We start from the raw sequence: 26,508 nt of genomic DNA, 5'->3' as shown, positions 1-26,508 counted from the left end.
GATCATGGTAAATAGTATTAGAACAGCTTAGATCGTTGCCTATGTAGACTAAAAGGCATTACAGTATGGATCCAGAAGCCCATATGAATTGATATAGGCTGATTATGAAGTTTGTTATTATATTTGAATGGATTGGACTTTTAGTTTAATAAAGAATCCAAAACTTAAATGGAAAAAATATATAAGAATCCGTGTGGATATCTATTTAGTCCATATTAGTTATATGTTATGTTAGATAAATCTTGGATATTTATACAAGATCAAAAAAATTCAAACAATATATTTTACAAAATCTTTTGGATGAACGTTCTGCATTGTCACAATCAATTTTGGGGCTAAACAGTCAGACTGAGTTAGATAGAATGGGTTAAAAAGGTGCAGATCCTCTGCGGTACTTAAAAAAATATCGTGAATCTGTGTATGGTTGGATATTATCCATCTTAAAATGAACGACCGCATGTGCTCACGCACCCACATTAAAAAATTAAAAAATAAGTAATGTATAAAACCTCAAGATATTTGGATAATTTGGATGGTTGTCCATTTACGATGGACGACATCTAATCATACACAGCACTCTGCGATATTTTTTGAGTACCACAGAGAATCTCGTTCCTTGGTTAGAATAAATTGAGATGGATAAAAGCTATAATTTTTTTTTTGTATATGAAGTAAATAAATAAAAAATATAAAAGTAAATCTTAGTACTTCATATCACATTAAATAAAATAAAAGTTGAAGATATAGTATATAAGAAATCAATTTTTTGATAATAAAAAAATAAATAGAAATATTAGTTTTTAAAAAATTAAATATTTTTAATTGAAAAAAAGCAATCAATTAAAAGAAAAAAAAAAAACAAACATTCTTCTTATAATCTTTCATATAATTAACCTTTTTTTTAAATATTTTAGATGGATCTAGAATAACTTTATCTCAGTCACGTTGCTATTACATACTAAAAAAATAGAAAAAATTTTAAATCCACTCTAGGCCCATCTAAAAAATTTTTCATGTTGGTTAAAAGCCCCTCCATTAATTTGGACATTGAAATATGTTAGTTGGGAGAAATTATTGCTTGGACCACGCACAAATAGATCAGCATAAATCTCGGAGTATGTGCACGATGGATAACAGGCAATCAGAATCCGTAAAACACAAGGGTTAATGTGGCATGTTATCCACCGTGAGATTTGGTTGGTCTCTCTGGACATGATCCAGCCAATAATTTCTTGGACAATTATATCCAAATCATATACTTACGCCTATCTGTCTTTTTCTTCCGGTCCTGGTTATGTTTGTTTTCTATTATTTTTATTTTATTTTTTTGCATAAAGGGCAGTACCGTGGAAGGGCAAAGACGAACCACTCCCTCGCATTTTTGTTTTCCGGTGGTGGTTATGTTTGTTTTCGATGTGCGATCTATGGCATGAGTTCCAGCGAACCAACGGTGGCAAGCCAACCTGTTTCCCCCTATCTAACGGTCAACAAGTCGTGGTACGCTGCAGACAAGGAAAGCGTAAGAGAACGCTGCGCCGTTCCACCAATTCACCTGATAATTTCTCTTTATCCAAAAAAAAAAAAAGGAATCCCCCCAACGGTGACCTATTGTTTACTGCCACGCAAGAGGGGAATGTACCGATGCTAAGAGTCGCGGGTACACATAACACCTCCCAGAACCGCCCAGAGTTGCCATTTCCTGTGGCCTATATACGATGGTAGAGATCAGCACGAAGCCTTGAACAAGGGAGGGAAGGGGAAGCCCCAAGAACTCCCAATCCGATCCTTCTAGGATTAGGCTCGGGGTTTACTTTTGCCTCTCTCCATATCCGAATCAAATGGGATCCCTTCGATTCCTTTCCCCACTCCTCCTTTTCCTCTCGGCCATCGCCTCCGCCGCCGCCTCCCAATCCCTCCTCCGGATGGTCTCTGAGAACCCGGCCTCTGGCGACACCGAAGACCTCTACTGCGACAGCTGGCGGCTCTCCGTGGAGACCAACAACGCCGGGTACTGGGAAACGATCCCGGCCCGATGCCTCCAGTTCGTGGCCGAGTACATGAACGGCGAGCGCTACGCGTCCGACTCGGACGTGGTAGCTGCCGAATCGCTGGCCTTCGCCCAGACCGTTCAGGTCGCCGGCGATGGGAAGGACGTCTGGATTTTTGACGTCGATGAGACGCTGCTCTCCAACGTCCCCTATTACGACGTCCACGGGTACGGGTACAGAATATCCCTTTAGCCCCTTTTCTCTTTATTCCTACGTTTCGTGATTTTTAAGCCAGTGAAAGAAAGAAAGATTCTTTCTCTGGTCTTTTTTTGCCGAAAAATTAGTCACAGTTACTCGCGGTGAAGTTTGTACTTTATACGCAGCAGTTTATATGATTGGATTTTTTTCAGAGATTTTATCCTTAATGCCAAGTATCAAAATTTGGTAGATGGGAGGAATTCAACGAGACAGCATTCGATGAGTGGGTGAATCTGGCAAAGGCGCCAGCTTTACAGGCGAGTCTAAGGCTGTATGAGGAGCTCTTGGGTCTAGGATTTCAGATGATCCTTCTGACGGGCCGGGCTGAGGCTCAAAGAAATGCCACCGAGAAGAATCTATCATTCGTGGGGTACCATTCCTGGAAAAGGTTCATTTTGAGGTACATTCTCGCTCTGTCCCCTGCTTTAAGAAATGATTCCCCACTGCATTTCTTCTCGATGTTGTAACACTGGTAAAATTACATTGATGGTTTCAAAGTGTGACTCATTCCAAACTGCTAATTCCAAACTATAGAGTTTGAATGATTTTTTGCTATGAAATCGAGAGAATTAATTTGGAGCTTGAGCTTATGGGTGATGGAGTAAGTATCTTCATAAAGGTGATGGAAAAAGGATATGCTAGATAAATACTCAAATGTTAGGATACAACATTATAAGACATATCTGTATCTTTTACATGCATTTATATGAGGTATGTTTGACACATAATTTTGCAGAGATAAAAATTATGTTCATATCAAATATTTTTCTTTTTGGCAAGTTAGGTTGTCCAATTGACATTATGGTTTATAATTTGATAGTGATTTGTTTAGGTTCTAATGGTGTTATCTAAACCATCCTTCAAAAGTTTGTCAAAAAATTGAGCATTTAAATAGGAGATTTGAAGCTTCATCCGTAAAGATGAAAATTGCCGTAACTTCCAATGCCAGAAATTACTCCACACAAAATGAAAGAAAAATACATTAAAATATTTTAGAGATTTGAGAAAATATTATATAATTATTTTTGAGAAACAATTTCTAGTAGTCCATTGGTTCGCCAGCATGCTAGATTGACTGAGTTGATTGGTGGAGATAGGTTGATCAAGAGACAAGATTTGGTTTTGCGTTAGTAAAAGGACTTAACATTTCTAACAGGACAAGAACTTGGGAAAGAAAGAGCAGAAAGGGGTGATAACAACTCAAAGGTAGAAGAAAAAAACCAATAAGGATTGATTTGCACAGAGATTGATTGAGTACAGGAAAAAGATATTTTAGGGTGGAATCACATGCCCTGCTTGATCCTGGTGCTTGACAGATTTGGTGCAGTTGCATGCCCTGTTTTAATGCTTGAAAAATGTCTGTGGAGTAGAGTGGATTTGCACTTATTTGGATAAAGCTCAAGACTTAATTTGCCTTAGTGGTAATTCAAATATATTCTAGATTAAATGTTAAACAAACTATGTACTGAATAATGTCTCAAAATCTCTATCATAAATAATGCAATTTCTGAAAAAGGTTCTAACGATATAGTTTTTCTTATTGAGAGTGTACATATTGCTGGAATTGGTCCAGCTTGCTCGTTAAAAATAATACTGGGAGCCTTTAAATGATTAAAACAAACAATTTTGTTTGTAAGAATAGACTTTTATAAAAAAAATTCTAATTGTTCAAGATCCTAAAACTTAGAGCATAAACTCAACTCTCTCTTACATGTATTGCTTGAGTCGTTGTGGTCATAAAAAAGGTTCACCTAATAATGGTAGCAGCCAGTTCCTGAACCACATTTCAACTCATATTTCCTCTACCACTTCAAAATGTTGATCATGATTGCTTCCTCAACCTCTGCTGCATTCCCACCTCTGCTTTCTTTCTCCCTTTTGGTCTCTATACTTCAAAATGTATGTTGTTCTTACATTGTATTAAAAAGTGGCATTGCCAAAATCTGGTTGAATCCTTTCTATCACTGTTTCTACATTGTAGTAAGATTTGTATCATCTTTACTTAAGTTTTTCAATTAGGATGGGCTGATGTGATCTGGAGATGAGTATTGCCGATTATGGTTCTCTATTTGCGGGGTAAGTCAATGGCGTATGGCTCTACTGTAGGTTGATGCAACTATATACTGGTTACCCGGTTAGGTCATGCCTTATCAGCTGGAATTTAGCTGGTTTATTTAATATATATAAGTTTTACTCGTAACTTGATTCATAGATACTTGTTCAACTCAAAGTTAGGTTATTTCAGTAGAATATGTCTCAGTTTCTGGTCAACATGATCTATTTGCAGCCCTTGTAGCAATATGAAAAAAAATGCTCATCCTTCAAAATCATCAAACCTCCTTTCACTATTATCAATTTGCTATAAGTGTTTATGAAAGATAGCTTTCACTAGCAAGCATAATGATGAATGTTGCATGTAAAATTCCAATGCTGTGAAACTCGATCAGGCAAATTTCGCCAATGCACGTATGAAATTTCACCATTGTATATATGCATATATATGAAATGCTGCAATCCATTATTCCCTCAAATGCAATGTCAGACCCAGTACATCAGTGATCATCAATTTAAATGTAACTTGAGAATAACACGAGCCTTGAGAATAACACGAGCTGGAAAATTTCATCAGGATTAATTAATCTCTAAGCCATCAGTTGCTGAACTTGCAGTATGATGGTTCTCTATCATAGTGGCCAATTTTCATAATGGATCTGCACTATTATGACCTAATGTTACATGAATTGGATATGCAGTCATTTTTTTTACCTTCATCTCTATCATAGCGGCCAATTTTCATAACGGATCTGCACTATTATGACTTAATGTTCATGAGTTGGATATGCAGTCAATTTTTCCTTTGCCTTTTTTTTTTTTTTCCAAACTACTTTTAGAAGATTATATTAAATAATTCTTCAAGTACGTGAATTATGCAAATTTATAGTGATATAGTCATTTCAGTTCTAAATATCTTCTACGCCTATAGTTAGCTGCTGATTGAATGAAAGGTTCTTACTTTCACTTGCAAAACACATGATTCTTGGTCTTCTGAGCATAATTGTCAAACTTTAGATTCTTATCCCTTGATTCTCCCCCATGCCCCAACCAAAAAGGAAAACAAACAAATAAACAAACGCCCTGCTATCCTAGATTCCTTGTCTCATCTATTTGGGCTTAATATCCTTATATGCTTTTCTGAATGAATGACCTATACCTTCTAGTATACCTTCTAGAAGCTTTATATATGGATCCAGGAAGTATTTGCTACTTAATGATAATATGTCATGAGACAGGGAAGCCTCTGATATTGGCAAGAAAGCAGTAACCTATAAATCAGAAAGACGAGCACAGTTGGAAGCTCAAGGTTACAGGATCCATGGGAACTCTGGGGATCAATGGAGTGACTTGTTGGGTTCACCAATGGCTATGCGATCCTTCAAACTCCCAAACCCCATGTACTACATTCAATGATATATTTGGAAAATGACCAAGTGGTGCTGAACCTTTTCCAAATCCATAGAAATTTATTATAAATAAAACTATTTATTTTAAGAAGAATGATTCAACAAATTGTATCTGTTCTCTGGGTCTCTGGCACTTCTAACATACATTCCAAGCTACAACAGCAGTCAGCAGACGATATATCATCAAAGAGGTGGAGTTTATCTAAGACATGGTCCATCTAAATCAACCGCCAACTTAGTCAATGATTGGTATAGAAAAATTTTGGGTTTGATAATCTGCCATCTTAAGAGAATTTTTGGAAAAGGAAGTTCTCTACAGAATTGCTGTGAGATTCCTAGTGAGGAGCAAACACAATTCTCACTGAAGACAGTTCACATAATAGAAATAGAATCTGTTGGATTAGTTCTGTAGTTTCTCTGAGGTTACTGCAGCTGTCAACTAACTTCTGTTGGACTATGAAATAATGATAACGACAATAACTACATTGCTGGAACTAGAAATCTTTTGTTTGGAAAAGGTAATGTTGATGCTTGTTGACCCACGGATTGATTTTGATGATGTCAAAATACTAGAGTATAATTGATACTAATACAGGCCCGAGAGTATGACTGTAAGGATTCCTTTAATGTTCAAAGGTTGCACATAAAATCAAAAAAAAGCTCTCTCCAAAATATTTAAAGAAGAAGTTTCCCAAAGCTTTGGTCAAAAGATGAAAGCAAAGAGTTGACCCTAAGACATCAAGAGAGTCAACTCTAGCACATCTAAAAAAAATTAACACAATACACGAGTCAACCACAGCAAAACTCGAGTCAACCATAAAACAGTCTTAGGGTGCTAGACAATGAGCTGTAAAATCAAGATCTTTCAAAAATCGACCTCATCATATCTCGAGTCGATCCTAGATTGGTCTCAGGAAGAAGACAGAGAGCAATAAAAAACTGTCTCAACTCGAGTCGACCTCAACAAAATATGAGTCGATCCTTACTTGTTCTTAGGGTGAAGATGGAGAGCAGTAAAAAATGGCTAGCTCCCGAGTCAATCTTAGTTATGGATGAGTCAACCTCAATAGTGGCCGAATCAACTCCTAAATGGCCACAATCAAAAGACAGAGAGCCATCCTAAAAATAATGTTTCATGAGTCGACCCTGAAGAAGTCGAGTCAACCCTTGACCAAGATGACTCGACCCCTGAAGATCATGATCATGAGTCAACTCCTCTGCATCTGACAATCCAACAGCTAGTTTTTCAAAATGACTTCAATGGATAGAAAAGGATCCCAACGATTAGTGTGAACCATCCAATGGTCATTTCATCTCTTCCAGCCATTTTTGGATATATTTAAGCAAGAAATTTAATTGCAAAACACATCCAAGACATAAGGAAATACATCTAAGTAAAAAAAGTCAAGAAAGAAGGAGAATACTAGAGAGCGATCAATTCTTGTCTTCTTATATTTAATTTATTTGAGAAGACTTTAGTTCATTCATTGTGAGAGCTACCAGTTAAGCAATCCTTCAAAGCATTCCTTCAAGCCTCTCTCAAGTATTCAAGGAGAAAGTCAATGCATTCAAGACACTCCATTAGCGACTTTCTTGAGCTTCAAAGAGATTTTGTATTTGAGCTTTGATCTATTCATTTATTGCATTCTTTGTATTGTAAGAAGTTTCCTTGGTAGGAAAACTTGGGAATTAAGACTGATTCAAATCCATAGTTGGATGGTTGTAATTGACAAAGTCTAGGAGAACTTAGTTGGAGAAGATTGTTGTTGGTGAATCTAAGAAAAATCAATTAGACTTGATCATGAGTCTGACTAAAATAATCAAACTATAATCAAGGAGTGATTATAGTTGAACATTCTAAATAGGAGATCTTGAGAAATGGATGTAGATACTGATTTTAGTACTAAACCACTATAAATTTGTTGTATTTGTATAATTGATTTTTATTTATTATATGTTGTTGCTTTTATTTTTCTTGACACGTCACAAGCATACTCATATGTTGCAATAGTGCACATACTTTGTTTAAAATTAAAAAAAAATTTGATGCATCTCTCCTCTTGAGTTGCTATCTCTGGACAACAATATCTTTCTAGACTCGCTTGAGTTAAAGCGATTTGATTCTTAACATATGGTTATAGGATTCCTCTACTTCGGGAACCCACTCCTAACTTCCAGGTCTTGTAACCAGGATGATGAGGACTCACGATCAAATCTATAACCCACTCCTCCTAGATTAAGTCTAGGAGGATTTAGTTGGAGAAGATTGTGGTTGGTGAATCTAAGAAAAATCAATTAGATTTTTCTTGAGTCCAGTTAAAATAATCACACTATAATCAAGAAGTGATTATAGTTGAACATCCTAAGCAGGAGGTCTTGAGAATGGATGTAAATACCGAGTTTAACTCCGAACCATTATAAATTTGCTATATTTGTATAATTGATCTTTATTTATTACTTGTTGTTGCTTTTATTTTTCTTGACACTTCACAGGTACACTCATATGTCGCAATAGTGCACATACTTCATTTAAATTTTTAAAAAACCTAATTCATCTCTCCCTCTTGGATTGCTATCTTCGGGTAACAATACTTTTCTAGACTCGCTTAAGTTAAAGAGATTTGGTTCTTAACATGTGGTCATGGGATTCCTCTACTTCAGGAACCTACTCCTTCCAGGTTCCTGTAACCGGGATGATCAGGACTCATGCAACATCACCATTCTAAGCAAAACATCATCTATTTCTGATGAAGAAAGAAAATTAACTAGGTTATGGATTTGCTAATAATAAGTGGTTGTGGTATCCGAGAAGATGGAGTACAGTTTTAGCGTGAAAATTGTTCGATTTCTTGATAAATTGGCTTATCCCTGAAACAGATGCACATGATTGACCTCAAGTCTTCCCAGATACCTTTTTATAGATGCATACCATTTAATTAATTAACTTTAGAAAACTGCCTGAGAAGCAGAATTTTTTTTTATTCCAAGGAAGAAATGAAACATCTGCAGCATTTGCTTGTAGACAATGAGCCAGATGAGGAGGAAATTCGTTACTCTGAAAAAATCTGTTGAGATCTTTTTTTTTTTTTTTTTTCTTCCTATGAGATTCTGATTGGTCGATTCCAAAATCAATCCTCCATAGATATAGATCTAGTCTAATCTGTAGATCTATTATCTAACTGATTTTACCAATCAAATCCTTGAATCCCAAGAGATTTGTAGTTCATTCATTCAAACAGGCTCTAAAACGATTCCGGTTGAAAAAAAGCAGCAGATCCTTTGATCCCTACTTTTTACAAAAAGAACTCTTGTCCTGGCAACTTTGAATAGGAATATAATAAATGCCAATACAAACATGAAAAAGCTTGATCCAGAGTGGCCAGACACATGCCTATGCTTCATTTGGACGTCAAAACGTTCTAAAGCCACTAAAAATATAAAAGAGAAAGGAACTGTGTTTGAGCACTCAAGATATTGAAGAGAGCTTCGATCATTAAATACATATACAGCCGGTTGTCCCTGCCACTAAATGATCAACTACCACACAGTCCAGCCCAGTCTTCACACAGCTCATGGTACAGAAGAAGGCAGCGAAGCAGGCAAGTTGAATGGGATCCCAACCATTCGACCCACCTGCCCCATGATGGCTCCTGCAACACAAGCTACAGGCTTGGTGGTTGGGATCCTCAGGCAGCTCAGATCACCCCCAGGCACTCCCATGCACTCCGATGGAGGCCTCTGCATGCCCCTCCCAGGTATGCAATTCCCAGCAAAATCAAACCACGCATTCTTTGCACAGTCCTGGCTGAACCCAGAGAAGAAGTTATAAGACACCGTAAGGTTTGCAAGGCTCCTCAAATCACATACCAAGTCGGAAAGCTCCCCTGTTAGCTGGTTGTGTGCTATGTTAAGGACCTCCATCCCAGTGAGGCACGACAGAGAGCCTGGGAGGTGGCCCGTGAGTGAGTTGGAGCTCAAGTCCAAGACCTCCATCTCTGATAGATACCCAACTCCCTCTGGAATGCAACCTGTGAGCTTGTTGTTGAGGAAGAGGATCTCTCTAATCCCAGCACCCGTGTATCCAAAGCTGGCAGGAAGAGACCCTGAGAACTTGTTGTTAGCTAGGGTGAGCACAGTGGCAGGAGAGCTCCAGATGCTCATAGGGATCTGGCCTTCAAACTGGTTGTTGTTGAGGAAGATGGCATCCAGGTCCTTCTCGAAACCTCATCTGGGACCTCCCCTGAGAAGCTGTTGAACCTGAGGTCCAGATACTTGAGGTTTGGGATGAGAAGAGTTTGGGTTGGAAAAGGCCCTGAGAGGAGGTTGTTGCTGAGGTCCAGCTCTGAGAGGTACTGGAACTCTCTGAAGGAGTCTGGGACCGTGCCTGAGAACCTGTTGCTGTTGAGGTGGATGATTGAGAGGTGGGTGAGGAGGGAGAGCTCCTTCACCAGAGATCCCTTGAGGTTGGCACGGTTGAGATCTATGCCTGCCACCACGCTTCTAGCAGTGGATAAGGACGGGTCAGGGGGATCTGAGCAGAAGATACCTCTGTAGGAGCACACATTAGGGCCAACCCAACTAGTTAGAATTCCTGATGGGTCCTCTGTTATGGCTTTCTTCCAGGCTTGGAGGGCTGCGTACTCCCTGCTGGAGCTGAGATCTGAGGTGCTGGGTGGTGGGGCTTGGGGGCTGGTAGTGACGGTAACGCCCCTCCCATTGATCCAGACTCCAACTCCACCACCAATTCCAATGTCAGCGGATGAGGCTTTGGGAAAGGAGAGGTGGAGGAATGCAAGCAAAGGGAACAACCAAAGGTTCTGCATTTTGGGTAGGAGATGGGGATGAGTGGGGAATTTGGGGTGAGTGGGTCTTGGATTTCTTCTGTGACTAGTTGTGGTTGGTCTGGTGAATGTGGTGGGTTGATGGGGTTGGTGCTTTGTCTGACACTTGGCATCATTCTATTCGAAGTGTTCTGAAATTTTCTGTGTATTGGTAAAGGTTGGGTCGAGGTGATTTAATGCGTGGGGAAGGGGCATTGATGACCCGGGTCATGAGGCCTCCAGGGTTTGGTGCAGCTTGCTGGGTTATTCTGCACTATATGCATTGTTTCATTTATCAAGGAGTTGTACGCAGGCCTGGCCGTATTGCTCTGTAGCTTCTGAGCCTCTCTAATCTTGAAGTCGAAAGGATTTAAGAGGAAGAGGAACTGCTCTGTGTGAGTCGGTAGATGTGACATTGGGAGTGGAACAAATGGCTTCATGAGGAGTACCAGCTTTGAATTCGTCCAGCAGAGTGGGATGTGCACAAAGTATACTCATGAGGAATAAGTGAGCACCGAGCCGCAACTGGATTCCACAAGCAGTCCCATTTCACACCAACATACTGAGTGGAACTTGTGTAAAGTTTGGAACACTTTTTGAGGATGGACTTTTTGTTATGGTTGAAAGAGGAGTATGGAAGGTCCCAAAACAAATGGCTGACAGTATCCTCCATTCCATCCTTCATTGACATTGTTGTTTCGTCAAACAACGTGTGACAAATATGGTAGGATGACTCGTGGAAGAAGTATTTTAAAAGCTTAACAAATAAATCTGGCGGATCTTACCCATTTTTTTTCCTCTCCTAGTTCTGGAAAAAAGCTTCGTAAATGTAACTGGAAAAAAAAAAAAAAGCTTCATAAATAAAGCAACTGTGACATAGTAAACATTAACTTGTATTAATTTCATCAATGAGTCTATGCTCTTCTATCTTCATAGTCCTCTGTTCAGTCTAAACAGTAATAGCTTCTCTATGTTTTCTTATGACTTAGAAGTTGACTTACCGATTGTGGTATTTAGCTGTTTATCTACTGCTCTATAATTAAAGCTAGATGTTAACTCTTAATAATTGTTGGTCAGGCGAAGTATTAATTTCTTCGCGATGTCGGCAAACAGCTTATCTTTGAACATTGCATGCAATATATAGCTTTACTTCCATGGCTTTGTGATTAAAGTTACGGCACACTGCATCTCTGGAGTGGCCCCTCTGCAATGTGGGGTTGGCATCAATGTTGTTCCCCACTAAAGTTAGGAGGAAGCATCTCATGATTCCATTCTGTTGAAGTTTTCTTCTGCAATGCCATACGCATACAGGCTTGGCTAAAAAAAAAAAAAAATCCACTATTTAAACCTTCTACAATGTTTCATTATTGGAGCCTGCTTGCAATTTGGCCCTCTCCATGAGATCAATCCAAGATTTAGCTATTCAGTCAATTATTTCTCCCCATCTTATTCCTAAATGATCTAATCAAGCAACTGCAATTTCCCAGATCGATAATTTATCTCATTCATAGGTTTACAAAACCTGAAACCTCTTGTTCTTTCCCAAGATTTCTGCATTCATAAGGTGCATATACGCTAACAGTCTAGAGGAATTTTCATGCCTCGTTTTTTCTGGGAAGTTGCCCACTCGAATTTTTGTTTATCACCTCCTATTGAGATGGCCGGTGTCCTAGATACCTTTTAATATCACTTTCATTTTTTTATTTTTAAAAATAATAAAATAAAAAATTATTTTTAATTTTAATTTTTTAAAATAATATATATTTATTATTATTAATTATTTTAAAAAATAAATATGATGATAATAATAAAAATAATGATAATAGTAATAAAAATAGTAAAGATGATAATGATGTTGATAGCACTGCTGATAATCGTATAGGGAGATGGTGACAATAGCAGCAATGATATAACGAAACGTGATTGATGATAACAATATTAGTAATAATTTAAGATCGATAATATAATAGAGATAACAATGGTCATAATGCAGCAATGTGGTGGAGATAATGAGATTGTAGTAGTGACAAGAGCAATACCTGTAGGTGGCGGTAGCGTCTCAACGATAATAATAAAAGTATAAATTTTTATTTTTAAGATGTAAAATTAAAAATTTTGATTTTTAAAAAATAATTAAAAGATTAAAAAGAAAAAAAATTGTATCACATATATTTTTTCTTCGTTTTGTGATTTTATTTTTAAAATAAAATATAAATATATTAAAACGATGGGTTCTTACTTTTCAAAAATCTTGTCAAAATGGAAATATTAGTTTATGAATTTAGACGTGACCAAAAGTATTGGTAAATATATGATTTGAGATCTAATCGAGAAATTTAAAAAGCTCAGAATGCGGTAATAACTACCAACCCGAAATAATAAAATTTTATTTTCTGACGTTTGAAGTGCGTCATCATCCCCTCCGATCACGATAATCAACGGTCCTGATTGGACAAAAAAAGTTTATTGTTAGTGAAGTTCTCTCTGGAGTCCCGAGAATGTGAGGTCAGGATGTAAATTAGAAAATAGAGGAGGGTATTTGTACGTCTTTTCAGGCGTGAGAATCAAGCTATCGGGAGTGGACTTTCGTTCTTCCACGTTCTCTGCCACCGTGCCTGAGCGGATCGCAGGGTTTCTACTTTCTAGATTAGGGGAATCCCCAAATAATGCCCCACCCCCTCTTTTCCTCGAAGAATCGCCCGATTTGTTGTTCAGAATCGGGATCTCCTCGCTTATAGCTTTCAAGCGAGATATCCATTGCTCGAATCGGTTTAGATTCGACTTCCCAAGTTTCGATCTTTTCCGTAGCGCATTGATTCGATGCCGCTGCTTCTAGATCGGCATTCGATTCGAGAGATTTGGGCCATTTCCAGAAGGATTTCCTCGAATAGAATCTTCTCCATTTCTTGCTGTCATTGTTGCTGCGAGACGTGGATCGGAGCTAGGGGAGGAATCGAGTAGGGTTTTTGGTGTTTTTTTTTTTTCCCGAGCTTTTCTCGATCGGAAACCCGCCGTCATGAGGATCACGGAGTTGGAGGACGGGGGCTCGGACGATTCTGGCGGTCGGGAGATCGTGCCGTTCAAGGCCAAGAGAGCGCTGGTTGGGGCGGGGGCGCGGATTCTCTTCTATCCGACCCTTCTCTACAATGTGATACGGAACAAGATCCAGGCCGAGTTCCGATGGTGGGACGAAGTAGATCAGGTTCTTGTTTCTTGTCACTTACCTCATTTCTGTGTTTGTGCTCTGTTATCTTTCTTGATTCAGTTTTTTGTCCATACCCGTTTCTTGGTTCGTGTATACATCAGTAGGTGATTTACTTGTATCTTTGCATGCAAAGGAATTGAGTCATGTGGAATTAGCAATTCGAACCTGTCAAGAATTGCCAATTCAATCTGGGCATATCCGACCGCCAGTTTGGTTCCAAGAGCTGGAGTTGGACTTGCATTAGGCGATTGAATTGATTGTGGCATGTTATACTCTTTCCTGCGGGATATTATTCAGTTTGATTGCATGTCACCTATTTCTCCACTGCACTAGGCTTACTCCGACATCAGGTTTTATGTAGAATTGTCTATTCTCTCTTGGGGAATTAAAAAAGATCTCTTGTTAAAAGATTTATAGTGAAATTTATGTTCACAAGGGAAACTAAATGGGCATCTCTTGTAGTAATGAAAATATCATTATATTTAATCTCTCATACATGTATTGCAGCTCCAGATACTCATGCTCTGTGGTATGATGTATGATGGGTCCTGTTAGGCTTTGCTTTACTCATTTGCAGTGGTATTTATTTTTCAGTTTCTCTTGCTTGGGGCAGTTCCATTTCCCAAAGATGTTCCACGCTTGTGGCAGCTAGGGGTTCAGGGTGTTGTTACCTTAAATGAGCCGTATGAGACTTTGGTCCCATCATCATTGTATCAGGTAAGTTCTTCCTTCTCATATACTCCAACTTCTAATGATGAGATACCTCAAAAATATTAATTCTTTCTATTCAGATAAGCTAAGCAATTGAGCAGCATATATCCATTTTGTGGCACTTGAACAGTCATTGCTCTATCTTAACGCTTGTGACAACCTACATGCATGTTGTAACCTAAATTTTATAGCAGTTTTTCATTGTAATATATTTATATGAAAAGATATAAAATTTAGTGCTGCATTACTTCATCAATATTAAATATCACATGATATCCCAATCAATCTAGAATTTGACCTGGTATCAGCAAATTATTGTTTTTGTTGGTTAACATTTTGTGATGCTGTGAAGCTGTTCATACATGTTCATTTTCTTTTTGTGGTTTTCAGAATTATGGCATTGATCACCTAGTGATTCCTACAAGGGACTACCTTTTTGCCCCTTCACTTGTGGATATATGCCGAGCTGTTGATTTCATCCACAGTAAGTAATTTAACCATGCCTTGTTCCATAATGCTCATGTGCTGAAATGGGATTTATCTTTTCCTCTGAAAATAAACATAAATTCAGGTTTTCACCTGTGCTTTTTCAAATTCAGGAAATGCATCATGTGGGAGGACTACATATGTTCATTGTAAAGCTGGGAGGGGACGCAGCACAACCATTGTCTTATGCTATTTGGTAACTTAATGCTTTCTCATTAGAAGGACTTTTGAGATCTGCACTAACTTATGTTTTTTTCTTCCCCCATCCACCCCACCAACTAGGGGTGTAAATGGATTGGATTGAATTGGATTATACCTAAATCCAACTCCAATTCGAAATATTTTGGACTGGAAATTTGGCTCCAAAACCAAACCAAATATTCACTAGTTCTATCCAGTTCAGTCCGAAAAGTTCGGATTGGATTGGACTGGATTTTTGGATTTTTACATATATTAGACTGCAATTTTGATCATAATTTAAAAGTAAGTTATATGAATTCGAAACATATACTACTTATAGGTACTTTATAATATTGCCATACATCTAACAACTAATATTATAATAGCAATGGATAAGAAATAAAAAAAACATAAATTTCAATACCATGGGTCTCAACAAGCCATGCTATAATAGCATCATGTTATAAATATAAGTTCTAGATTTTCAAGAAAAACTACATCGCCAAAATATAATAAGTTCATAACATTAAAAAGAAACTAAACTTGAAACACACACACATGTTATATATATATGTGTGTGTGTGTGCGTGCATGCATGTAAAATCTAAAAGTCCAAACTAGAAGAATGGATTGGATTTGGTTGGACCCATAGTTTGGACTTTGGATTGGATTTGGATTTTATAACATTAAATCTAAATCCAAGTCCAAAGTCTAAAATTTTTAAAAATTGACTCCAAATCCATAATCAAAGTCCAAAAATCCGATCCAATTCTCTAGTTCGGTTTGGATTTTAGATTTTCTCCAATCCACTTACACCCCTACCACCAACAAACTGTAAAGCTTAATATAGATTGGTTGTGTTTTATGGGAAACATGTCGACATGCCCTAATGTCTCCAATTGTTGTAGGTGAAGTATAAACATATGACACCTGCGGCTGCTCTGGAGTATGTGCGATCAAGAAGGCCTCGAGTACTCTTGGCTCCTTCTCAGTGGCAGGTATGGAAGATAGACTTTGTTTTGTAGCTGAAGTAAATATAAAAGAACCACTCCAATGCTATGCATATGTGAAGCATGACTGTGGGAAGTGTTTGTAGCACAAATATTTATACTGAATTCATGTGAAATAGTATGAATTTACTTCTTTCTCTAACTTCCAAATAAATCAGGTTCAGACCGTAATTGTCGTGTTGAGTCCATCCTAAGATTAATATGTATATTTATAGACTAGTATTAATATGCTGATAATACACGAATTATCTATGCAGCTCTGGAAGATGAAACTTGGACTTGGTTCATTTGTTTAATTTTCGAATGTAATCTTGGCATTGGAGGCAATCAGTTCTGGTCATTGGTGATCCAAAATTTTGCCTGCGACTTTGGGATGAGTCTTTAAAAGTTGTTGATGGATGTGCAAATATCTGGTTATGCTTCTAGATAAGCAGATGACTTGTTTTACCCTGAATATTGAATTCTAAAGCATATATAAGTCTTTCCATTTTTAGAATCCTTATTTCCAATAGCTAATGATCATTAGTCCTCCCCAGTATGAATTCTTTTCTGAATTTAGGCCTCTTGTTTGTTATCAGTTGGCTCTTCTTTGGATCCAAACATCGACAATGTCAAATTGTTCTTCAAATTCAGTTGTTTTACAATGAAAAAGAACTGCAATAGATGATGTCTGTTGACATCATCTTTGATATTTGGGTTCTACCTATAAATTTCCTGTTCATTTGTTGGACAGGTGTTGTTATCATGGGGCCTTCATGATGATCATATCTTGATCTGGCGTGGTGAATTGTTCTTTGTTCATTGCACTATATGATCATTTTTGAAGCACCACATGAACATTGACCATTGTGGAAAAGTATAGAGCCTGCAATCCCATTATTGATGTGCTGGCCTTCCTGATTTATACCAACCAAAGAGGAACTAGCTCATCCAGTTCTGCTTGCATATCATAATTATAAATTTGCAACTAATGAACAATATGGTAGCTACAGATCTGATTTCGGATGAGAACTTCAATAACAGGCTCTTGTTCAGTATCTTTCCATCTGGTGGCTTTTTCGTGGAAAATTTAATTGGTTGAGTTGATATGCCTTGTGTATCTTAGAGTTTCACTTTGGAATAATGTGGCTATCCGCTTGAAGTCATAAAACAAGAACCATAAAGATAACCATCCAGTATTTTCCCAACTATTTTGGTAGGCTTTGTGTATCTTCATCTTCCAGGAATTCCTATTTAGGGCTATCTCTGTTGCTGTGTCAAGTTGTTTCAATAGTTTTTCTCACAACTTCCGTCTACCTTAGCTCTTCCTCCCCATCTTCTACATACTTCCACAAAGATTAAAGTACACCTCAATTGGGCTATCCTCTTGAAGAGAGACAAAAATTGTGATGTCACATGAAATATTGCGCCTCTCTCTCTCTCCATTCCCTTCTAAACGTACTGGAGAAAGGTTATCATTTGGCTTGTTCTTGATGCAGTTCCTCCTTGGAACATTTTGTTTTGGCTAATTTTACAACAACTCTAACGTATGGTCCATCAGATGCTTTCTAGCATTTACCTAATTATTCTATATTTTATGCAATATCAAGTTGTTAATATCAATATTCAATGCTTATCAAAAGAAACTACTAGTGGACAAGTGTACAAATTGCTGCTATTCATACAAGTCTAGGACTGACCGGAGTTTTGACGTCCTTATGTTGTTTCCGCTATATGTTCCAACTTTTTTCATTCTGATTTATCCACATGTTATTGCATGTAGGCTGTTCAAGACTTCAGCAAGTACAAGTTGGAAATCTCTGCTACTAAAAGCTGTACACCGATGCAATATTCACCTGCAGGGGATGCAGTACTTATAACAGAGGAAGATCTGGAAGGTTATGGTAGCTACGAAGATGCCACTAAGGATCTTAGCGTCTCATCATACAGTATTGCTCGAGCCAGGCCCATGATAGGGAGGCTATCTTGCCTCTTTGCATCTCTGAAGGTTTCCAGTGGTTGCTCACCAGTTGCTACACGGTTGCCAGAAATACGAGCTTGCTAGTTGAATGTACTTGTGGTCCACAAAGGAATAAACTTGTGTAACATAAGTTCGTGTAAAGTTGAAGAATAGTGAACTAATTTCAGGAATATGCTTTTGTGTATATGGTCCGTAAGCAGTACCTCGGTCTCCAAATGTGAAAATGTATATCAGGATTGTCATTCCAGTTTGCTCTTATTTGGTCGTTGCAGATTCTGTAAAGTGAAGGGAGTTAGTGGCTGTATTTATTCTAGTCGTTCTTTGTTACTTTATCATAGGGATCAAATAGCTCCCTAATAGGATGCACCAATTTGCAGTTGAGTTGGTTGATCTGCACCTAGGTGCATGCCTTCAACCTAGTGATGCTTGGATTTTTTTTTTTAAATATTACATTTTTAGTAAAATAATTTAAAAATATCGTGGTTCAAAAATTATTTATCAAATTATCGTAGAAGGGCATGTCGGACAAATTCGTGGGTTCAATCTATAAATTGACTGTTCAGGTGGATAATTTGTAGGTTGAATTTACGAATTCTCTGATCCATCTGGTTTTTATATACGAATTTTGAAATTTGGATTCATAGTTTGGATCTACGAATTAATCAAATAAATTTATGGATTCAATCCACGAATTTAGATATTCTTGCGTCCAACCACGAATCTCTCAACGAAATTTTTTTCGTAGGCTGAGCATACGAATTTGTAGGTTGAATTTCAATCAAATTTTTTTCTAAATAGTGATTGTGGCGAAAAATTTAATCAAATTTTTTTTAAAAAAAATTGTAGGGATAGAATAGTTAATTTAAATAGTTTTAGTAATTTTCGTATTAAATTTTTATTTGAAAAATATGTTGGCTACTATAATTACGTTCAACAAGTTGATTCACTATTTTTATAGTAATTTTAATTTTAATAGTAAGCTTTGTTCTATTTCACCGTATATTTTAGGACAATTGATCGAATTTGACTGTGAAGTTTTAGGTCAAATTTTGGATATTCGATCAGATGGTGATAGATTTTTTAATAGTAGTACTATTTTGAATCATCCAGTATTAGACTATACTTCCTGTATTAGAACTATTTTTGACGATAATATAAGTGCGATTGTTAAACCTGATGTAAATTTATTACCATTTGAAATTAGGTTAATCCATCACATTTTTAAATCTAATTTATCATATTTAGATGTTTATCTTCTCGGAATGGTTCTTTCAGATGATAGGATTAATTTGCTCTATTTAATGATGTTTTATATGAATGAATGTTTTCAAAGTTCAAAAATATCTTGCCATATGGAGCTGTTCTGACTGTTATATTCGAGACATTTGATGTCCACATCACGGTTGATGATGAAGTTGTCAAGGTTAAACGTAGTGATATTTACAATCACGCATCTCTGAGACGTATAGGGTATATATTTCATGATGAGGCATGGATGCGTACGTCTACAGTAGATGAAGAAGAACATGATAGTGAAGGAGGTGGTCAGTCTACCGATAGAGAGCAGCCTACATATGCTACACAGTCCGATCAGCAGTCATCCGATCAGCATACATTATCTGCTCGCATAGATGCATTGGAGATATCTGTTAGCGAGAGATTTGCATATATGGATTCTCGGCTGGATAAGGGATTTCCACAGATGGGTACCCAATTGGTTGAGGGATTTGGACGATTTGATCAGTTCGTACCGTATTTTTATCATCAATTTCCTCTACCACAATAGGATCCTACTCCGGATGATTAAACTTCAACGATTAGTAGCAGTATGTGAGGCTTCATCCGAAGATCTGTCATCTTTTTTATTTATTTTCAAATAAATATACTTCGGTTTGATGTAAGCATATGTACCTTTCTTTTGTTACTGTCATTTTAGATTAGAAATCTTGTAATCTGATCAAAATTATGTGAAATTTAAGATATGACTTTGACAGTAAAGTGATTAATCAATAATTAGTGTCCAATCAATAATTATAAAAAAATTGAATAAAAATTTTTATAATTTAAAAAATATATTGAAAATTAGTCAGGACGGTCAACCACCTAAAGAAATCGGTCGACCGAGGCCCACCAAGCTGACCGATTGAGCCCGAAATCTCAGGTCGATCGACCACTATGGCATGCAAGCCGTGCCATTGTGGTCGACCACCTGAAAATTTTGATCGACCGTGGCCCACGAGCCGATCGATCGAGCCCGAAACCTTAGGCTGGTCGACCAAGAGACCATTTTCCTTTGCGTGCAGTCGACCGCCGTAGACCGAGCCGACCAATCGACCTAGGTTGACCAGTCCGATCGACCATTGTGGCACTCAAAATGTGCCAATGCGGTCGACTGCCTGGTGTTTCGGTTGACCGCTGTAGATCGAGCCGCTCGATCGACCCAAGTCAACCTGTCCGGTCGATCGCTGTGGCACGCAAAATGTGCCCATGCGGTTGACCGCAAGATGGAGCTAGTCGACCCCATCCTACGATCGACTACTGGGTCAGATCAAATTTTTTTTTTTAATTTTTTGGTTAAATTATTAAGACTATAATTTTTTTGTTTGCTGCATTGGATTAGACTTTTTACTTTTTAACATTTTCAGTTTGTGCCTCTTCCGATACATTCTGCACTCTGATTTTCATATAAAGTTGAACAGGCTACCCAGACTTGTTGATACAAATTTTAATCTAATGCACTCATTGACGTAGAATTTTAATCTAATGAAAATTTTTCATTACTTCAATGTAAGTTTTATTGTTAGAGCTACCGTACAAAATCAGGAAGAAGAATCTGCTCGAACTTCACTAAAATCAAAGCAACATAAATTCTTGACTCAAATATCCCATTCATGACTTTCATATCCTAGATCAAATTTGATGAGCTCATATGCACTAAATTTATTCCATTGCATGCTAAATTTAAGACATTACAAACAGGCTAAAGAGATGTGAAGAATCAGCACAACGTAGGTTGAGCGCAGATACATGCAGATAACTCCCTATTTTGCTTTGCAAATTACTACAACAATTAGGCACTTTCTGTAAGTCTAACAACAATTAGGACCATAATTTTTTTGTTAAATATTTTTTGCTTAGATAAATCCATAAATCTCCTTTGGCATGCCAAAATGTATTACATAAAATATATGTGATTTTATAAATCTATAAATCCATATGCCCTACAAACATGAAAAACATAAAAATATATACATCATATGCCACAAGACGGTCTTCGCTTCTTCTTTGCAGGTTGCACTCGATGACCCATAGGTGGAGCCTCACTCGGTCCTTCAGTACGATGCTCGTCTGGACCCTCAGTCGGACCGTCATGCTCCTCGGTACGATGCTCGCCCAAACCCTGAGTCGGACCCTCGTGCGACTCAGTATGATACTCCATCGGACCCTCACTCGGTCCCTCATACTCAACCGCTGCATACTCAGAATGTGCTGCAGTCTCCTCTGTGGACTGAAACTGGATCATATCATCATGTATATACATGGGCGAGGGCATATATGAACTGAATGATGGAAGATCCGGGATCGAAAATGATGATGAACAATATCATCTGGTACCTCCTCTATGCAATGCAAGTGCTCCTGATGATGAGGGATGTATGAAAGGTGAAGGAGTGGACTCTACAGTGCCATGACCATGATCATGGATATCGATGGAGATACGAGCATGTTGTCGGACGGCGTGGAGGTCTGAAGTACAAATATCATGGATGAGCTATCCGGATGTGGCTAACGAGTCTGGACGAGCCAAACAATGAATCCTTGCCCGACTATCACTCTGACACAAACAAAAGATGAGCAGTAGGCAAATAAACCTGTGTTAATCATAGAAAATTAAAAATAAAATTTGAAACCTTACTAGATAGTCAATCATCGCTCTACCACGACAAATGAATCGACATGTAATGCGATGATACCACTCTATGTAGTCATCATAATAGTCCATCATACCGTAGGCCACTGGACCATCTACAATATAATCCTGCTGACTCTACTAGAGTGCAACCCACTGCTGATGAATTCTTCTCCAGTTATGATCGGTGCGCCCTCGAAGATCGATATGATGAAATCTGAAATCCATATCACAAACCTCCGAAATAGTCTGTCGTAATCCGAACTAGTGCACACTCTATCCGAATAGTGCCACTCGACAATAAAAAAATATAGAAGTGTCTCCCGACACCACCATATATGCTGTCCACTAAAACAATAATTTAGTAGATCTACTAGGACCAAAGGAGTATATGGCTGCCATACAATCTTTTCATCTACAGGGTTAAGTATAAATAATATGAACATGATCGTTCCAAGAGATTATCTAAATAATATAAATCAGTTATGTTTATACCTGCTCAAATTCGAGACGATTAAGATGAAGCCGATAACTCAGTAAAACATGGGTAGAAACCTCCGTCACCTCAAAAGCATCTCTCCACCTATATAATGAAATTATAATGGTACATACAAGTATACTTCAAATACAAAAATTTGAAGTTTGAAGATTACAATGGCACATACAATTATATACCTCATGGCTAGAGGACCAGCTGGTAATGCATCACCACCTGCCAAATCTATAATAAGATCTATAGGAGGCTGAAGTAACCGACGAGGAGCTATAGATGGAAACCTATCTCAGGCCCACACCTGGAGTAAAATCAAAGGTCCCGCAATATCATGTGCATCTATCTTACTTGCCCTACAAAGCTCTCTATACAACTATGCTAAGCCCACACTACCCCAGCTGTAGTGTCTTGCAACCTCAAAATCGGCAAGTAGTGGCAAAAATATTATATGCATCATGTTATTTGATTTATCTGCATATAAACACCCCCCATCAGCTGCAAAATATATGCTTTAGCATAACGCTGTATTGCTATAATGACTGCATCTAGTGGTAGCTCGAAAAACTGCTGTTCCAATCATGCAAGATTCAATCGACAACCCTTGAGTTTATCAGTAGGTGGGACAATACCTAGCACATCAAAGTATACTTGACATCAGTCCTGACGTGTGCTACCTATCACTAGAAAACCATCAACTGGTAAATCCAATTGAATGTTGACATCTTTCAAAGTGATAGTGCACTCACCAGGTGGCAGATAAAATGTATGAGTTTCTGAACGCCACCGTTCTACGAATGCGGTGATCAAATACGAATCTAGTGAGATGAATCCCATGCGGTTAAGTCTGTAAAATCCTGCCTGCTGCAAAAGTGAAACTATCCATATATCCAATGGGGTCGAGCGAGTAAAGGCTAACTCTCGTCATCGACATCGAAGAAGGAAATGCTCCTGTAAACATGAAAAGAAGCTAACTGAAATCTTTGAGTCTTTAAACATATCTAATATAAATACATACATGTCCATCCTAAATGGTGGAAGATCGATGAGACGTCTGAGCATATAACACTGTCTGATCTACTGGCTCTGGCTCCATATGCACAATACTATAGAAGACATTTATAAAAATAAATTTTTATTGCTGAATCAAATAAACACATATTTGATACTCCATCAAAGAAACACATATTTGAAACAAGTCGGAACAAAAGTAGTATCGCATTACAACTGATAATAATATAATTTTTTTTTGATAATAATAAAAGTCAAAATAAAAAAAATTCATTCTCTGGTTCTCGGACATGTCCGTCTACTATGTCCAACTTCGCCACAATTTCGGCACCTAGTTCTGTTCCCGACTTCTGTCCAATCCATTTCATTCCTCAGTCTAGATGATCGTGACCTTTCTTTTTTAGCGCAATCATTCTTTTTATGGTATAATGGTGATGTCACTTGTTTGTTGCGCCCAATAATCTGTATGCGGGATGGGTTGAAATTGATGACTATAACTATGATGATACTACGCTAGTGTGTAACACCGATCAACATATCACCAAAAATCAATTGACACACGTGCACAGGCAGCCATCACATGAGAACACGATAAATGATAATACTGTAATTTCTGACACATACATGTACGGTCAGATAACTGTACTATCTGCAAGCATATTAGCTTATTAGATCGAAAATTATTTTCTATTTGTAATACATAATAACTTAAACATATTGATTCTACTAAAATCTACCGTCACCTGAGTATTGTTGTCTTTATTGTTATACGGCTCATGGAATGCTGTTTGGACTTGAAATACTCCACTTGCTCTATCAAACTTTGTGACATTATGAGATGTTGCTTTTGATTGGTCGGCAATCTCACAATTTATAGCAAATGGAACAAATCTTTCACCTCTAGTTAATACTCCATCTGTCTGGGCACGTCGATCATCAAAATATGATACAAGTCGAAAAAACGTCAGTTACACCAATAAAGTTACCAACAGAAAGCATGCATTTTTTAGTACACCATTAAAACATTCAAATAAATTAGTAGTCATCATTCCAAATCTTCAACCACCATCATGTGCACGAGACCATTTCTCCATGAAAATTTCATTCAACCATTGAATAGCTTTCGAATTTATCTTTTTAATCTTCATCATACATTTATTAAACTTCCTAAGTTGTGTTTGCATTCTGATTATTTTCACCAAATCTCTGAGTCTGGAGTTTCGGAACCGAGCATTGAAGTTACTTGCTATATGGTGCCAGCAATAAACATGATGTGCATCTGGAGGTTGCCAGCCAAGATGTTCGTTCTGCAAAGCCAACAATATATCTGAATGTCGATTTGAAATAAGACATATACCATGATGTGATGTAATACAACATCTAAGACAAGCCAAGAACCAGCCCCATGTATCAGTAAACTCCTCGTCTACTATAGCAAAGGCAAGTAAAAAAATTTAGTTGTTCCCATCAACAACTGTTGCAATCATCAACTTCTCCTAATATTTTTCGTACATAAATATAGCATCGATACTGATAACCAGTCTACAGTGTTTGAAGCCTTCAATTGATGGTGCAAATGCCCAAAAAGTACGATCAAATGCAGTCAATGAAGGATAACCGATGGAAGTGCTGATGAACTTCATCCAAGAGCCGGGATTAAATTTCTGTACAGCACGCAACCATTTTGGTAATAGGTTATAAGATTTATCCCAGTCTCCATATGTCAATGTCGTTGCTTTTTGCTTTACCTTCCACAACTTTCTATAACTGACCGTATAGTTGAATCTATTTTTAATAATTGCACCGATGCCGGCAATAAAATTGTGAGTATATTTTTTACAACATTCTGAATTTTATTGGCAATAAAGTTTGAATCAAGACCATAATGATCCTGAGAAAGTATAGCCAAAATACATCTATGTGGATCGATATACCTTGTGATTTCAAAGTAATCGTATCGCTTAATAGCTCGGAGCATCCAATTGCATCCTGACTCTCTATTTTTATATTTTACCACCCAAAGCTTTGGCTCTGACTTGACAACTCTAAATCCATAATGCCTCTCAATATGATACTATTTTACTGCAGTTTGCAGTTCCATCTTATCTACAAAATGAAGTCCTTTTGACAACTCGGCACCTCTTTTCTAGCTGGTACACCATGCTTCCAATCCAGAAGGCATTGATACATTAGCTGCCGTCCAATCAATTGATCTAAATGTTCCAAAAGGAGCTTCAAATATTCCTAAATTTGGGCACTCTTCCGTAGGTCCGTACTCTATATTAATAGAAGTACCAGCTTGCTGAGGATAGAAGTCCATCTCATCTTCACTTCGTATGTCATCTTCCTCAAATAGTCGATTATCTATGTGCACCATATCATCGACAGGTGTATAAATTGATGATTGTCTGATAGTGATACCTGCCACATCAAGATCTACTATAGGGAATTGATCTTCTGCATGTTTGGAACTTTAAGTCTCTGGTACATGGTCAGTGCCCTGAGTTGTTTTAGATGGACTGATCTGTTCATTGCCCTGAGTTGTTCTAGATGGACCGATCTGTTCAATGCCTTGAGTTGTTCTTATATCCCTATCGGCTACTTCGTATTCATCCTGTTCAGCTTCAATAGGCTGTACTTCTAGATACAACTCTGCACCCGATAACATGGGTGCAAACTAACTGTTGAAAAGATTACTTCAATATCTTCATCTTCATTAATCGGAATAGATTCATACTTTAATAATGTCGGCTGCATAATCTGTGGATATCTATATATTATCGTGAGTCTATTCTTGCTTTTGTCTATATGAAAGACTTTGCATAATTTATTCTTCAATGAGCCCAGGGATGGGGCAGGGGGGGACCGTGGAGGGGAGACAGGCCCAGAAAGGGTGACCCTTGTCAGAGGAGAGGGGAGCATCGAGGGGCGGGGGAGGGGGGATCCGACGGGCATGATCCAAGGTGAGACCGCTGTCAGAGGGGAGGGGAGCAATGCTGTTGGAGGGGTGAGGGAGGT

The 26,508-nt window shown here is 37.8% G+C and overlaps 3 protein-coding genes across 4 annotated transcripts; 2 read left to right on the top strand and 1 right to left on the bottom strand.

The window, feature by feature from the left end:
• The first annotated feature begins 1,711 nt into the window (after positions 1 to 1,711).
• LOC105048024 (acid phosphatase 1) lies at positions 1,712 to 5,801 on the top strand. 2 transcript variants are annotated; one of them, XM_010927211.4, is made up of 3 exons: positions 1,712 to 2,221; positions 2,437 to 2,646; positions 5,537 to 5,801. In XM_010927211.4, exons 1-3 carry the CDS (start codon positions 1,839 to 1,841, stop codon positions 5,712 to 5,714), a joined length of 771 nt encoding a protein of 256 aa, XP_010925513.1. In that variant the 5' UTR covers positions 1,712 to 1,838; the 3' UTR covers positions 5,715 to 5,801. The 2 variants fall into 2 exon arrangements, with proteins under 2 accessions (XP_010925513.1, XP_010925515.1); XM_010927213.4 differs by having other exon boundaries at positions 1,716 to 2,215.
• A 3,222-nt stretch (positions 5,802 to 9,023) lies between these two features.
• Positions 9,024 to 10,822, bottom strand: LOC105048023 (leucine-rich repeat extensin-like protein 7). The gene is given in 2 exon segments (XM_010927210.4): positions 9,024 to 9,930; positions 9,933 to 10,822. Coding segments are annotated over 2 exon segments (1,251 nt in total). The 5' UTR covers positions 10,531 to 10,822; the 3' UTR covers positions 9,024 to 9,277.
• A 2,256-nt stretch (positions 10,823 to 13,078) lies between these two features.
• On the top strand, positions 13,079 to 18,381 carry LOC105036786 (phosphatidylglycerophosphate phosphatase PTPMT2). Its single transcript, XM_073260487.1, has 6 exons — positions 13,079 to 13,729; positions 14,327 to 14,449; positions 14,834 to 14,927; positions 15,043 to 15,125; positions 16,018 to 16,107; positions 17,882 to 18,381. The coding sequence occupies exons 1-6, from the start codon at positions 13,544 to 13,546 to the stop codon at positions 18,161 to 18,163; spliced, it is 858 nt and encodes a 285-aa protein (XP_073116588.1). The 5' UTR covers positions 13,079 to 13,543; the 3' UTR covers positions 18,164 to 18,381.
• The last annotated feature ends 8,127 nt before the right edge of the window (positions 18,382 to 26,508 follow it).

Source organism: Elaeis guineensis, chromosome 7, assembly GCF_000442705.2.
Source record: "Elaeis guineensis isolate ETL-2024a chromosome 7, EG11, whole genome shotgun sequence".
In the NCBI taxonomy this organism is placed as follows: Eukaryota; Viridiplantae; Streptophyta; class Magnoliopsida; order Arecales; family Arecaceae; genus Elaeis; species Elaeis guineensis.
This window is presented reverse-complemented; position numbering and strand designations above follow the sequence as displayed.